The 15,850-nt window shown below is 37.9% G+C and overlaps 1 protein-coding gene across 2 annotated transcripts in view; it reads right to left on the bottom strand.

Moving 5' to 3' along the window:
* The window catches only part of LOC120518865 (Fc receptor-like protein 5), a 35,988-nt gene that overhangs the window by 9,101 nt on the left and 11,037 nt on the right, over positions 1–15,850 (bottom strand). For both annotated transcript variants that reach the window (XM_039741867.1, XM_039741868.1), the window contains exons 5-8: positions 14,002–14,268; positions 9,509–9,601; positions 9,072–9,102; positions 4,340–4,428 (exon numbers count right to left, since the gene is read on the bottom strand). In XM_039741867.1, coding sequence (XP_039597801.1) covers positions 4,340–4,428; positions 9,072–9,102; positions 9,509–9,601; positions 14,002–14,268 — 480 coding nt within the window. The remainder of the gene's footprint in view (positions 1–4,339; positions 4,429–9,071; positions 9,103–9,508; positions 9,602–14,001; positions 14,269–15,850) is intronic.

The following is a 15,850-nucleotide window of genomic DNA, read 5'->3' as shown; positions in this document are numbered from 1 at the left end:
AGGAAAGACTTTTGTTACAAAACTGGCACTCATCACACACACACAAAAACATAAAATAGGAAAGAAAGAAAGAGCAACACTCTTGTTTCATTTTGTGACTTAAGAATTTAGTCATTTTAACATGTTGTGATGAAGCCTCATTTTTGTATTCTTAGATACACCACTATGTTATTTTCGTTTGATGTTTCCGTAATGTTTTGCTTCTTTTCAGTGAACACAGCTGTATTGTTTATGGCCACTATGACCAGTGCAGATCACATGAAGCATTTAGAATATAAGAACATCGGAAATGAGAAATTTGACAAAAGAAAGAAGACCATTCAGTCCATCAAGCCCATTTGTTTAACTAATAGCTAAGTTGTCCTAATATCATCTCTAGATACTTCTCAGAGGTTGTCAAGTTTTCTGCTTCGACTTCATGACTTAATCAATTGTTCTAAATTCCAACAAATCCTTGTATAAAGAAGTGTTTCCTGCCTTCAGTCCTAAATATACCTCCCTTTAATCTCCATTGGTGTCCTCAAGTATGAAATTCACTGTTAGGTTGAAAGAATGCTGCTGGATCTTTTTTATTGATGCCTTTTGAGAATTTTGAACACCAGGACCAAGGCCCCAGAGCAGGCTCTTCTGCTCAAGACTAAACAGTTTTGAACTTATTTTGTCAGAGTACAACATGTCCTTAAGTCTTGGGATTCGCTTAACTGCTTTTGTCTGAATGGTTTCAATATCTTTCTTGTAGTGTAGTGACCAGAAATGCACAAAATACTCGAGATGCAGTCTAAGTAGTGCATTATATAGTCTAAACGTAACGCCCCTCAACAATTTTTACAATGTAACATTTGCTGTGTCACCTAGGAACTCCCAGTTAGATTTAATGTTAATAGGACACATATGGTTTGTGAAGTGTTGTTGCAGGTTGTGTAAGCAATAGACTTTTCTCCGCTATGTTTATCCCCACACACCTCCTCTGAATGTCACCACCATGAATGAATGAATTTTGACAGTGTTTCTATAATGGGGCTCATCCCAACATATCAGATGGTTGTCATGGACTGGTTTTTAAAGTCACTTAGATAGGCTTAGATGATGAAAGTTTTGTGTCAACATAAACCCCTAAATCCTTCTGAAAGGTTGCTCCCTGTAGGACTCCCATCTTGTATCTATTATTGATGTTCCTTTTGGCCATGTGTAGCTTCTTCAAGTCCTTTCAAATTCATTTTGCTGCCTCCGCAATGTCTGCCATTCCTCCAATTTCAGTATCCTTTGCAAATTCCACAAGTTTACTAACTCTACCAGATTATCAGTGTCTTTACGGTAAATCAGAAAAAGTATCAGTACCAGGACAGACCCCCAGAGGGACACCACTGAAGACCTCCTTCTCCTGTTATCTCCACTCTTTGTGTTCTGCCAGTTAACCAACTTGAGATACATTTTTGTAGGTTACCTCTGATGCCTACAATTTCTAGTTTCAGAATTAATCTTTGGTGTGGAATTGAGTCAAAGGCTTTTAGAAACTCTTAAATAAATTATGATGTATGCCTTCCTTTTGTCAACTATTGCAGTCACCTGTTCAAGAAAATCTAAAAGATTGCCTTGATAAGATTTTCCTCTCGTTAACACATGCTGGCTGTTATTACATGTTATTTTCATATATCTGTCACCCCTATATAAGATGGAGGCACAGGAATATGAACATCCAAAAATGTAGCATTTGCTTATTTCCAAATGATTGTGATTTATTTTTTCTTCTAAACTTTGTAGTTTTTTTCACTTACTGTGGATTCTTGACTGGCACTCATTTTTTATTGGGCTTTCACAATCATTCTTAATTCCTGGTAATGACTTTGCTTGTATTTTTGGCTGTTCTTTTGTATTTGTTCTTTGCTTTTCTTCTTTGGTTCATCTGCCATTTTGTCCTTTTGAGGACCACACTGTTTTTCATTAAGGTACTATAGCATCTTGTCATCTGAGAACTGAATACATTGTAAAAAACAAAGAATAAAATTGATAGAGGGAAGAATTCTACTGATATTTTACAGACTTTTTGTCTGTTTATTTGACTTTGCATATTGTTTTGTATTTTGCATTTTGTTGATTATTTTTGGTTTTCCCGACTCCGACCTGTTAATAGACTATGAGTTTGTCAGATTCTTGTGTCACCACTACTTCCCAATCTTTGTTTTAGCCTGAAAATAATTATAATATTAATTAATAATAATAATTTATTAATCCTCTTGGGATTAATAAAGTATCTGTCTAAAAATGCACTTCCTTGCTAGGTTAAAAATTAAGTATGATTTCTCTGTATAACACCACTCTGTGCTAATAAGAATTTAAGAAATCTGACAAACGAGAGGAGACCATTCAGTCCATCAAGCCCTTTTAACTAATAGCTACGCTGTCCCAACATCTCTTCCAGAGTCTTCTTAAAGGTTGTCAAGGCTTCTGCTTCTATTCCATGTCTTAGTAGTTTGGTTCAGAGTCCTACAACTCCTTGCTTCAGTCCTAAATGCACTTCCCATTATGTTCCACTGATATCTTTTGAGCGTGTGATTCAACCTTATGGTGAAAGAATGTTGCTGGATCTACTTTATCAATGCCTGTGAGGATTTTACATACCTGGATTAAGTCTGCATGTGGTCTCCTCTGCTCGGGACCCCTCAGGTTTAATTCTCTGAGTCTGTCACAGTAGGACATGTCTTGAAGTTCCATGATGCACTTGGTTGCTCTTCTCTGCACCACTTCAAATGCTGCTATGTCTTTCTTGTATCATGATGACCAGAACACTCTAGATGAGGTCTTGCTAGTACTTGAATAGGACATGGCTCAACTTAAATTCAACAGTTTTTATGATGATTAACCTATGATTTTATTTGTATTTTAACTGCCTCTATGCATTGCTTAGTCGATGAAAATGTTGCATCAACATAAACTCCTAAGTCATTTTCAGAGGTTGCTTCCTGTAGCTCAGTGTGTCCCATTTTGTATTTATAATTGATGGTTCTGTTTTGCCCACATGTAGCACTTTTCTACATTAAACTGCATTTTACAAATGTTCACCCAGTTCTGAAGCTTGTTCATGACTTTTTGACTTCTTTTTGCTGCCTCCTCAATGACTACCATCCCTCAATTCTAGTCTGATCTGTATAATCCCTTGGAAGAAAGATTTAAATAACATTTTGAATGCATCAGGTCCCTTTATTTTTAAGCTTTGCTGTTTTTTTCTGTGCTGTTGCTTTGCCATTTTACTTATATTTTAGGCACTTTACTCTTATGTTAGTGTTTCTCGCTTTTCTTTCTGTGTTCCAGTTGCCACTATTATGTTTTCGTTTTGCTCTTAGGTTATAAGTTTAAAACTAAGTACCCTTTCACTTCTGACTATATGGGGCAACTGATAAAAGCAAGTCCTTGCAGACTCAACCATAAATATATTATACCTCACTGGAAGGAGACAGAATTTTTAATGAAAGGGACCATAAAAAGAGACCTTAACTTTAATCTGTCCAAAGCTCATTACTGGGACATCAGTCCTACCTTTTAACTAAACTCAAAAACCACATATAAATTGGACTCGGAAAGCAGTTTGCAAAGATCAGCATACTAAAGCCAAACTAAAGAATTGCACTCCCTAATTGTGAAGTACATAACCCAACTTTGAATGATAAGAAGTGCATTGCATTAATCTGTAAACTGTAACGTTAATGACATCACACAGCACTCACTCCCGGAGAGTCTTTGGTAACAAAACCATAGCAAAAGTAAACAAAATGGTGGCACCCATAAAAAAACTAAAGCCGCTGCAGTAAGACGTTATCCTAAATACATTTTAATAATTGTTTAAGTAACAAATTGAATTCTACATGTATTCAAACCCACAAAAGGGGGAACTTAGAGCAAACATGACACAGGGGAAGGACAGAAAAGCATTTAAAATAAATTCAAGAGAACAGAATTTAGTTCTTTGTTTTAAGTAATTAACATGTCAGGTTTTTTGTTTTAATATCACATACTGATTTCTTTGATTGTCTCTGTAATATTGATCAAAATTGTTGGCCATTCCTTGGCATGTTATGTGCATATAGGTATTTTCTTTTTCATGAGCCGCTAAATAAGAAATTCTCATTCAGGCAATCTTCTAGTACATAATGCCACTGATATTCACTTTTAGATATCAAATATATTACATATGAGTGTGTCTTAGTTAAATGCTCTAATATGACTTTTCTTGTGTTACCCTCAGTCCAGCTTATATTTTTGACTTTTTGGATTTCTGCACTGTTTGTCCCAGCTAGGACACCTTTTCCAGTTCAACTAGACTCACTTTCACAAAAATACTCACTTTCTTTTTCTGTTACTCCGAAGTTATCCATCTGTATATCAGAATCCTCCTTTTTGGGGAAACTAGCTTCTCTTCTATGTCCTGTTGCCCTAAAAATTACCAAAATACAAAATATGGTATACTCAGAATGCTCTTTGTATTTAGTTTGTACCTTTAAATTCAAGAAGAATCTGACAACATTGCAAAGTACTCTAAGCTGCATATGCTGTAGGGCTTGGGCTTTAGGTTCACACATTTTAAAGCCGTCACAGGCATCACATTTAGAGATGCCTCTGATAGGCTTGTTTGAAAATCAAATTAAGTAGCAAAATATTTGGCTAAAAGTAATGTAATTGTGTCATAGGTAGGATCAGATACAAAAGAATAGGGAGCAACAGCAAGGCTTCAACAATCCCAATAATACCCCCTGAGCATTAGAGGGTGATGTTGGTAATTCTGTCTTCTCTTAAACGTCAGCCATCTGAACACTAATGTCAGAGGGGGGACATTTTTGTACACTGTGTCATTCCATTTCTCTCTTAGGAAAAGAAACATGCAAATATTACATTTAAAGCCCAGCAGATGAACAGGCAATAGGCACCCATTGTTGGCAGTGGGGATGAGAAGTTAAAAGGCTGTCTGCAGATTGTAGGTATTTGCTGGATTGCATAGGAGTCACCATTTTGAAGTTTATGGCTGATTGAGATTTGCAAACAATACCACGTGTGATAACAGAACTGCTGCATCCTTGGAGGATCCTGGATAATCCAGTTACTGATTGTGTCAGGATTGTTTGTGTAAGTATCAGCTGTCTTGCAAAGGAGTCGCCGCTTTGAAGTCTTGCCTTGGAGGATTTCTGGATTTACCTGACTTGGCAATTAACATTTTTGACAATATTGATTTCTAAACAGCAGATCTGTACTCATTCATGGTTGGTAACAATACATTTTGTTAACTCGTGTTTTCATTATTTGTTAAACCCAGGAAATTTAGCTGTGCCACTTGTTTAATCTGGTTGTCCAGGACTGATAATTGCAGGGACTGAGGGAGATTTAAGCCCTGACCAGGAGAAGGCAAGAGAGGAGGTGGACGATCCTCTGAGAGCACTGCCAAGACACTCGGACAGAGCACAGAGGCTCGCAGGCTGACAAGGGTACGTGGCTGGCACGACGTGAGGCACAAGTACGGCAATACCCCCAGGGAGGAAGAGACAGCTCTACAAGGAGACGCCGGTTGTGGGTCCAGCGAGAGAGGGAAGCCGCATGAAAGGACCGAGCAAAGCTGGCAGACAAGAAATAAGGCGTGCCTAATTCACAGCAATACAAGGAGCCCAGAGTGGAAAAAAAGGAACAGCGAAGAGACGCCAACAGGGATTCCATGATTCTCTTGGAAACGAGTGTCTGGTGAACAGAGTGCATCCGTGGACAGTTGAACAATTAAGTGTTGGGGTAACACTGAGAACAAACAGGACTTTGCACCACTACAGGTTGTATTATCCAATTCATGTTTTTAATGGACTTTTAGTGTGTGGACTGTGGGCTTTCTTTTCTAAGATAAGAAATTTTCTTCATGATACTGTTAGATTTGGTTTATGTTCATTTATCTTTTTCATGTACTTATTATTGTCTAGTGTAATAGAAGTTACTTCCTGAAATTGCTGTTGTGTCTTTCATTGTGTGTTTACTCACCGCCCAATTTAAAGAAACCTGTGTGCTATCATTGGTAAATTTCAGGAGTTCCCAGTCTCTTAATAAAACTGGGTGGCATAGTCGAATATTTGGATGGTGTCTAGATAGATTGCCTGTAAGTGTGACCTGACACCTCTTACACTAACATCACTTCTTCTACTGTTAACCAAGAAGTTTCGCCAGCATTCAGTTGTGGAACCTGCGTTCAAGAATACACTACTGGCTCTTCAATATTAAATCATTGTGTTATTTTCTAATTATGAAGACTTGTATGGCCATTGACTGTTACTGTTATTTTATTTCATCATTATACAGGGCATACTCTAATGGTACCCAAACTCTTCTTCCTGTGTTTTCTCTAGACACAAACATTTCAATGTAAGAGACAGACAAAACAGTAAGATAAATGAAAAAGTTAATATCTCCATAATCTAGTTAAAATCAACATATATTACTTGTAAATAAAACAAATCCTTTACATAAACCAAAAATACAAATCCTTAAACAAAAACTAAGTTTATTACTACCTGAATTATTCCAAAACAAATAACAAACAAACTCTCAAAATTCAGATCTCTGATTCTTAAAGGATGTGCGTTCCGACCTTTAAATGTTCGATCTGGCGACGTTGTACGTGGCGCATCTCCTAATGACTTCTCAGTAAAATCCTCACGGAAAACACAAAATCTTGAAAAGCGGGGTGCCCAAAATAATGATTAAAAATTATAATACTTTTTAGAAGCCATTAAACATCAAACTAATATGAGAAACAGCTTTTCCCTGAGGTAAAAAAAAACACCCGAATGAGGAATAGTTGGTTTCCACAAGATGCAGAAAACACATACAAATTAAATAAATAACATCCATTATAACAGACCAGCAACGGCGCACTGCACGTTATCGTGCAGTGAATACACTTGACTTATAGATTTCCTACTCTTTCCCTGTATGTTTAGTGTTTGTTTGCTCAGAGTTTGATGCATTTGCTACTTCCTGAGCAGCTCTTCTTTTCTCCACCCTAGCAGCTGCTTCGTCTCTTCTTTCGTTGGCATCTTTTTGCGTTAAAACTGTCAGTGTTTGTGTTGCAATTACAAATTTTCTTTAATTTTTCACTTAAGCTGGCATTTAAGTCTTCAATTTCCCTCAAGAATGATTTAAGATATGAAGAGGTAGGGGAAGTGACAGTGAAGGTGGTAGGGATGAGAACAGCGCCTGTATGCATTTGTCTCACGGTCACCCTGCTGATAGCTGCCGAGAGATGATTCTATAATAAAATAAAATAAAAAAATAAAAAGAGGAATAACCTTGGATGTCAATCATCACCCCAAAAGCGGACAGTAGAAGTCACGTAATATTTGTGTACCAAATTTCAGGTCAATAGTTCAAACGGTTTTCGAGCTGCAGGTGATTTAAAATCCTGGACAGACAAACGAACAGCCATGGTAGCGTATTATATATAAAGAAAAGTCAAACCGTATCAGCAATACCTTATACAATATTCTTAAAATAAAAAGTAAAAAAAAAAAAGTGCCTGATTATACATGTTGTCACATGTGTACGCATAGAGTAAAGCTGAGGGGCCCTCGTGACTGCAATTCTACCACCGCTTCAGGGGCTGGCACTGCATCCTATTGCCTTCCTCTCTTCCTTTACCAGTTGATTGACAGCTAGATCAACTCTGACTTCACTTCTGATGTTGGACCAACTTGATCCGTTTCTTCATGTCAGAAGGGCCCAAAACCAGAAGCTCCACCATCTTGGGACAGTTCTGTTTTGAACTTGCAACTGCAGAGACAACTCAGCAATAATTGCCTGATTTTTGTTGATTTTGGTGAAACTAGTTACAGTGCATTCTCAGTTTTTTTATTTTTGATACATTTGCAAAAATCTCAAGTAAACTTTTTTCACGTCATTATGGGGTGTTGTGTGTAAAATTCTGAGGGAAAAAAAATAATTTAATCCATTTTGGAATAAGGCTGTAACATAACATAATGTGGAAAAAGTGATGCGCCGTGAATACTTTCCGGATGCACTGTATCTAGGTTTAGCTGTACGGCTGGTTGTTTTCCTACTTTGGGTGATAATAAGATAATAATTTCTGTGATAAGGAAATAAAAAGATTTCTTTGTTGGGCAAGTCAGAGGAATAGTCCGAGTCTTGGCTGGTTCCCCAACTGTTTATTGCTGTTCCCTCTTTCTATTACAATAGATATAGAAAAAAAGGAAGAAAAATAAGTTGTTTAGGGTGTTTACTGGACTTGTGGTGTCTGTTACATTTAAAGTAAAACTTTTATAAATAAAAGCTTCTAGAAGCAAGTGAAAAACATTCTGTACAATTATGAAAAAGCATCACTTTGTAGCGGTCAGAAGCCGCTAAGATTCACACCGTCGTGGAAGACGGTGATTTATTTATTTTATATGAGGATTACCAGGGACAACCCCAGCCTTGGCACAATACACACACCCACACACTACAGAGACAAAGAAAACGCACTGGGAACTTAAACGGAAAAAAAGTATAATGAAATTAAATTAACTAAATGAAAACAATAATACCACCCCTGATCCCTTCGGCGATATTACAATTAACAGAAACACGACAAACACGCAGTAAAGTCCATGTATGAAATGATCAGCGGTGAAGTTATGTCCAGTGATTTGTATGAAGCGCGGGAAATGGAAAAACACAGTCCTACCGGTAATTGCTGAAGTATGATGACCGATGAATGGTTCAGGAGCGCTCCTTCTTCCGTGAAAGCCAATGAATCCAGACAACGTCCTCAGTAACAGTAAACAGGTAGACAAATGATTCCAGACCCCAACAAACAACACAATCCAGGACACGAAGATGTAAAGCAGGAAAACGACAGGCAGTTCCACAGATAAATACAAGCACAAAACGACCAAAACAAAACTTTTTTTCTCTTCGACCCCTGCCCTCCTTTTAAACCCCTCTGGCCACCTTTGACCCCAACAGCTCCTGCTGGGAGATGCAGTTCTAATTAATGGTAGCACTGCTACAACTTGATATGTAAATTTGTTGTCGTTAATTAAAGAATGACTCACCTGCTATTCTTGCTGGCACTGCAAGGTAAACCTGGGATTAAAACAGGGAAAAGTTTACATATCTGCAGCTGTCAAATATGAATAACTTACATCTTTAAGATTTTAATAAACATCATCTCAGAGACAACTCTTTACTCAGTTAATAAAGCCATCAGCATCTAGAAAACGTGAAGTCAAATGGAAGTAAGTGGCTTCATGGGAAATTTATAATGAATACTTTTTAATATGCACAGATGCACTGAATAAAACAGTTAGGGGTAGACATTTCAATTAATTCTCCACAACGATGTTTCAGTATGAGCCACAAGTGTAAAAAAGAGGGTAACAGGAGGGTCTTTCTTGGCTATTGTGTCATTGCTGTGTGACTGTCAAAGAAACACTGTGTAGTTGACAGAGCACTCCACATTACCATGTGACCATATTAGCAGCCCACTCACCTTGAATCCTGTGATATGCATAGAACAGCAGTGGGAGTATCACAAGACCCAGAAATATCCCGGCACTGACTGCAACAATAGGAAGATATGTGTCTGCAAAAAGAGGAAAGAGGTTCTGTCATTAAAACATCCTTCAAGTAGCCAGTGTGGTGTTCTGCACTGTGGTCTCCTGGGGAAGCAACCTGAGCTCAAAAGAAGTACAATGCCTGAACAAACTTATCAGGAAAGCCTACTTCATCACAGGATGGTGGCAAAATTAGTGTCATCATGGAAAATCCTCTACATCTCCTCCAGGAAGCAACCTCTTGGAGCACTTTTAGCCACAGGCTCATTCCACCATGGTGCGCTAAAAAGTGCATTTTTATCATTTGTTTGATGGGTAAGTAAGAGGAATAGAGTCCTGGCAGAATTCAGAAGTGAGAAAAGAAATCCAAGCAAAATTGAAAAGTAAAAATTTCTAACCCTAAATATCATCTTCTGTAATTGACCTTCATAGTACTGGTATTTAAAGAAATACTACATTGCATGGTAAGGATAATGATAGATATGGCCTGCCATCTTAAATTGCTACAGAGAGGTTATAGCATATGCCACACCCATGTGACGGCACACATCACTCTCATGTGATTGGCAATGGGTGTCATTGCTATTAACAGTGTCACTCCAGCCATGAGAAAAGTAAACAACATGGAGTTACAGTATTCATAATGGTGCTATAATAATGAAAGTATAATGTAAAAAAAGAAAGATGAATAACGTGTGGCCTTGAGTGAGCAGAAAATCCTAGGGCAATATTTGGGCATGGAGTTCTAAATGAAAGGGTAGTACCAAGAATAAGGAGGGAGGAACTAAAAGAGACACTGTAAAGAATGAAGAATGGAAAGTCAACAGGACCGGATGGAACACCAGCAGAAGTGTGGAAGAGTTTAGGAGGATGTGGAGTAAATGTGTTGTGGGATGTAATGAAGATGATCTATGAACAGGAGAGAATACCAGAGGAGTGGAGAAACCATGTGATTGTACCCATTTATAAGAATAAGGGTGATATTCAGGATCATGGAAACTATAGATGAATAAAACTGAAGAAAATATGGGAAAGGGTTACAGAAAGAAGTCTTCGGAAACGGACCACCACAGGGGAGAGGCAGTTTGCTTTTATGCCAGGGAGTGAAACAACGGATGCAGTCTTTGCATTTAGACAACTCATAGAGAAAGTTTGAGAAGAACAGAAAGGTGTTTCATTGATATGGAGAAGGCTTATGGTAGAGTGCCATGTCAAGAGGTCAGGAAGTGCCTGGAAGAGAAAAGAGTACCAGAGAAGTAGGAGAGGATTGGCCAGGATATGTATAAGTAGTGAGGACTTGGGTTAAAAGCAGTGTTGGGGTTACAGATAAGATGCCAGTTTCAGCAGGTCTACACCTGGAATGAAAGTCCAATCCCCCTGGTGGATGATTTTTTTCCAATAACATAGTGTTGTGTAGCACTAGAAACGAGGAATTGGAGTGGAAGTTGGAAGAATGAAGAAGGGCTTTGGAACATTGAGGACTGGAGATAAATAGGAAGAAGATGTAATATTTGAAGTTTAATGATGATCAGAATTCAGTAATCAATCTGCTGGAAGAGCTATTGAAAAGAGTGGATAAATTTAAGCATCTAGGATCATTGGTAGTCCAAGATGGAGAATTAGATACAGAGGTAACTCATAGAATACAGTGTGAATGGAGGAATATTGCATTACTGAAGAATTAAGGTGAAGGTTAAAGGTGAGGTTTCTAAAACAGTGGTAAGACCAGCAATAATTTATTGAGATGAGACATAGACAGTTAAAGAGTACAGCAGGAGGTGAAGTTAGATGTGGAAAAGAGAATGTTGGGATGGATGTGTGGAGAAAAAATACAGAAGAAGAAATGAGACAATCGACGGTACACCAAAGTGGGAGAGATATCTAAGAAAGTACAGGAAGGTAGGATGAAGAGGTGTGGACATTTGATGAAGAGAGATAATGAATATGTTGGCAAAAGAGTGATGGTAATGGAAGTCCAGGGGCCTCATGAGTAAACGGTGCAGACGCACAGAAAGTTGTGTACTCCCGTTTCCACTCTCAAATCGTGATAAAGCCACACACATTTTCACAACAGATAAATGCTTGCCGTACGCAAGTTCTCCACTTGGTTTTGCAAACTGACGGCACCCAGTGTCAAAGCAGTGCTTTTGTTGCAGTGTGGTTTCCCTTTCTTTTTTAGATGCACATCCCTGACTCCACTTTATCAAATACACTGAAATTACCTGCATATTGCTTATTAGTTTCAGGTATCTGATTGTAATTAACCAGTAACAATATAATGCTCCAAACTATTCCAAATACCATAGCAGCTTTAGCGTTGTTCCTCTCAAAGCACCACTCAGACTATTTATCCCACTGTATCTGAGTGTGGAATCACAGCTCGCGGTTCAGAAACAGTTCCATCCCAAGAACTATAAATGCACTCAATCAGTCCATCAAGTGCTCCTTGTAGAACTGTTTCTACTTATTAGTACAATCACCTCACTGTAAACTTGAGATGCAGTTATATTGCACAACCTGAGCCACTTTATAAAGCGTGTATTTACATATGGTGACGATATCATTTTTAAGATAAAATGCAGCACAGTATGTTTATTATATTATACAGATAAAAGTTTAACTTCATTTAAATAATCTATATTGTTAATAACTAAACAAGTGAGGACATGGTGGCGCAGCGCTAGCTAGTTCAGAGATTGTTCCTGCCTCGTGCTGTATTCTTGCTGGGGCTGGTGTGACACTGGAAGGACAGATGGATAGAATAATTAAACACGTACTATGAAGATATTTCAAGGTTCCTTAAAAGTTTTGAAGAATTTGGCGTTCTAAACTTACAGATGGCTTAACGTTTATTACAGAGCTGATTGTGTGGCGATTGGTTGCTTGTAGAAAGAAAAGGAAGGAGGTTAGTACGTTTGAGAGAGACAGTACTGCTGCAATAAATTATTTAATCGAAGGTCGCGCACGGTGCAGCAAGCATCTTGCGTGAGGCAGGAATAATCACTGGACAGGGTGCCAGCTCGTCACTGTCACTGCACCACCGTGTTCCCATGTTTAATAACATACTTTAACTCCTATCATTATGAAAATGATATCAAGTATACATCTCAATTTTTTAATTATTAGAGAGCTGTAATATCACCAATGTAATGGATTCTGTGTCACATACAGCACGTAGAAGAACACATACAAAACAAAGCATTTAACATACTTTTTTAGTTAAAATTTGAGAAACTAGTAAATTAAACAATTTAAAGATGACGTTTATGATCTACTTTAATGACAAAGTAAACTTCATGATTAAAGTGGAAATTTCAAGCTTCTTTCTCACTGTGTCCCTATTTTTCATCTTTTCTCTGTACCCTAATAAGCCTTTATATGACACTCAGACGGTGGGGTACAACTCGCCTTTTCACAGCGACTTTGATATCTGACAACTTCTTTTTTATTTCGGGCACTGTGCGACTTTGTGAACTTGAGCTTTCGCGTTTCCCTGACACTCTATGTCACTCAATCAACTTATTGATATACCGCTGTTTAAACCAACAAATAGTTACTTTTTTCCTTTGCCTCCACTTGGTATTCGCTGAAATTCTTCTATTTTCCCCGTGCTTTTCCTTTTCACAGAGCGCCAGCCCACGCATTATGTGATATCATCTGTTGTTAAATTCTGGTCCGTATTTGTAAAAGTTTTGTTTTATACTGTATTGAGGATTTGTTCTGTTCCATGTATTGTATTGTATTGACCCTCTTCTTTTTGACACCCACCGACGCCCAACCTACCTGGAAAGGGGTCTCTCTTTGAAATGCCTTTCCCAAGGTTTCTTACATTTTTTCCCTACTAGTTTTTTTTGGGAGTTTTTCCTTCTGTTCTTAGAGAGTCAAGGCTGGGGGCGACAAAAGGCAGAGCCTGTAAAAGCCCATTGTGGCACTTCTTGTGTGGTTTTGGGCTATACAAAAATAAATCGTATTGTATTGTATTGTATTGATAGCTACCTGGCAGTATAACTTTGTTGTTATTTAAGAATCCAAAGGTAATATGACAAATTCAATGTGATTGCAAATCCTAGTGAGGTTGCTACTTATTGTTTATCTGCGTTCACTACCCATTTTCATACATGCTAAATAAGAGTGTTGAAAAGTTGGAATTTTACCAGGAACCTAACTATCTAAGATCTCATTACAGAGCACACTCAAACACATTTTCACAATGACCATGGGACAATTGCATCATTCTTACGTGTCTCTAAATTGCTGAAGGAAACCCGTATTAATGGATGAAGGCCATTCATGTTCCATAGAGGACATACTAAGTCACACATTGTAAGCCTGCAAAGTCTTGTGTCTCAGGACTTCATAATCTTACTAACCACATGTCATTCTTTTCTGTTTAACTTGGTGCACAGGTTTAGCAGCAAAAACAAAGTACCTTCGACTTCAATCGTTATTTTATTGCTGTACTCCTTTTGTCCTTGTAGCTCCACTGCACATGTGTAACTTCCAGTGTGGCTTTTATTAATTTGGTCTATTTTGAATCGTGAGTGGCTGCTATTCCATACAATCTTGTCGTCTTTTAGGAAGAAGAAAGTGATGTTTAAGGCAGAGCTTTTCTTCCACGCTGATTTGCAGTTAAAGCGAACAGAATCTCCCACTTTCACAGAACGTTTTAGAGATGCAGTCAATGTCACACCCTGAGCTGAGAAGGGTACATGAGAATAGTTAGTGCAAGGGAAGGTGTTATTAAAAAAAACATGAAAGATAAACTGTTCACCCAAGACTTAAATAATTTTTCATAAGACATAAAGAAGAATAATGAAATACTGATATCTTTACTGGAAATTGATCATAACAGGCAAATATCTGTGATGTTTGACAAAAGTACCCGGTATTGACTGAAGGACGTATCTAATTGTGCTATTTAGTAGGTAGGTACTTTTGTGCTTATTTTATTTTTTCAACTCTTGGATCTTTAAACTATGAACGATTATCCATGCCAAAGTTAAATGCAATCCAACATGTTAACTACATTGAAATGCAATAATTATGTACAACTCCAATTCTAAAAAAAGTTGGGACACTGTCTAAAATGTAAATAAAAAGAGATTGTATTTTCAAATCTCATAAACCCATATTTTATTCACAGTAGAACATATCAAACATATCAAATGTTTAAACTGAGAAAATGTACAATTTTAAGAAAAGAATAAGGTCATTTTGAATTTGATGGCAGCAACACATCTCAAAAAAAGTTGGGCCAGGGCCGTGTTTACCACTTTGCAGCACTCCTCTCTTCTTTTAACAACAGTCTATAAACGTCTGGCCTTTCTATAACTTCACTTTAACTTAATCCTGTTACTCTGTATGTTCAATTCTTCATAATAACTATTCATGGTGGCTCTAAAATCCATACTGACCTCAACTCTCTCTTCTGTTTCTTTTTCCGGTTTCTTTGTGGTGTCGGCCTGCGCCACCACCACCTACTCAAAGCATCCTGATGCACCAACATTGATGGACTGAAAGCCAGAAGTCTACGTGACCATCATCATCAGGTCCATCCATGAAAACCCTAAATACAAAGAGGACTGTTTGACTTATCTTAGGTAGATTGCCCAGAGGGTACTGGGTGGTCTCGTGGTCTGGAACCCCTGCAGATTTTATTTTTTTTCTCCAGCTTTTGGAGTTTTTTTTTGTTTTTTCTGTCCACCCTGGCCATCGGACCTTACTTATTCTATGTTAATTAATATTGACTTATGTTTATTTTTATTGTGTCTTCTATTTTTCTATTCATTTTGTAAAGCACTTTGAGCTACATTTTTTGTATGAATATGTGCTATATAAATAAATGTTGATTGATTGATTGATTGGTCTGGGGATGGAGGAGACCAGCTGCTAAACGTCTGCGAGAGGAATGTTGTCCCATTCTTGTCTCATATAGGAGTCCAGCTGCTCGATAGCCCTGGGCCTTCTTTGTTTTCATTTCATGATTTTTTCAGTTGATGAAAGGTCGGGACTTCGGGACTGCCAGGTCAGCACTCGGACTCTTCTACCACGAAGCCATGCTTTTGTAATTGGTGCAGTATGGAGTTCAGCATTGTCTTGCTGAAATATGCAAGGCCTTCCCTGAAAAAGATGTCATCTGGATGGGAGCAGATGCTGCTCTCAAAACTGTCCATACCTTTCAGCACTGATGGTGCCTTTTCAGATATGCAAGTTGCCAATTGCATAGACACTAATTCATCCCCATATCAGAGATGCAGGCTTTTGCACAAGCCGGATAG

Source organism: Polypterus senegalus, chromosome 18 (genome assembly GCF_016835505.1).
Source record: "Polypterus senegalus isolate Bchr_013 chromosome 18, ASM1683550v1, whole genome shotgun sequence".
In the NCBI taxonomy this organism is placed as follows: Eukaryota; Metazoa; Chordata; class Cladistia; order Polypteriformes; family Polypteridae; genus Polypterus; species Polypterus senegalus.
This window is presented reverse-complemented; position numbering and strand designations above follow the sequence as displayed.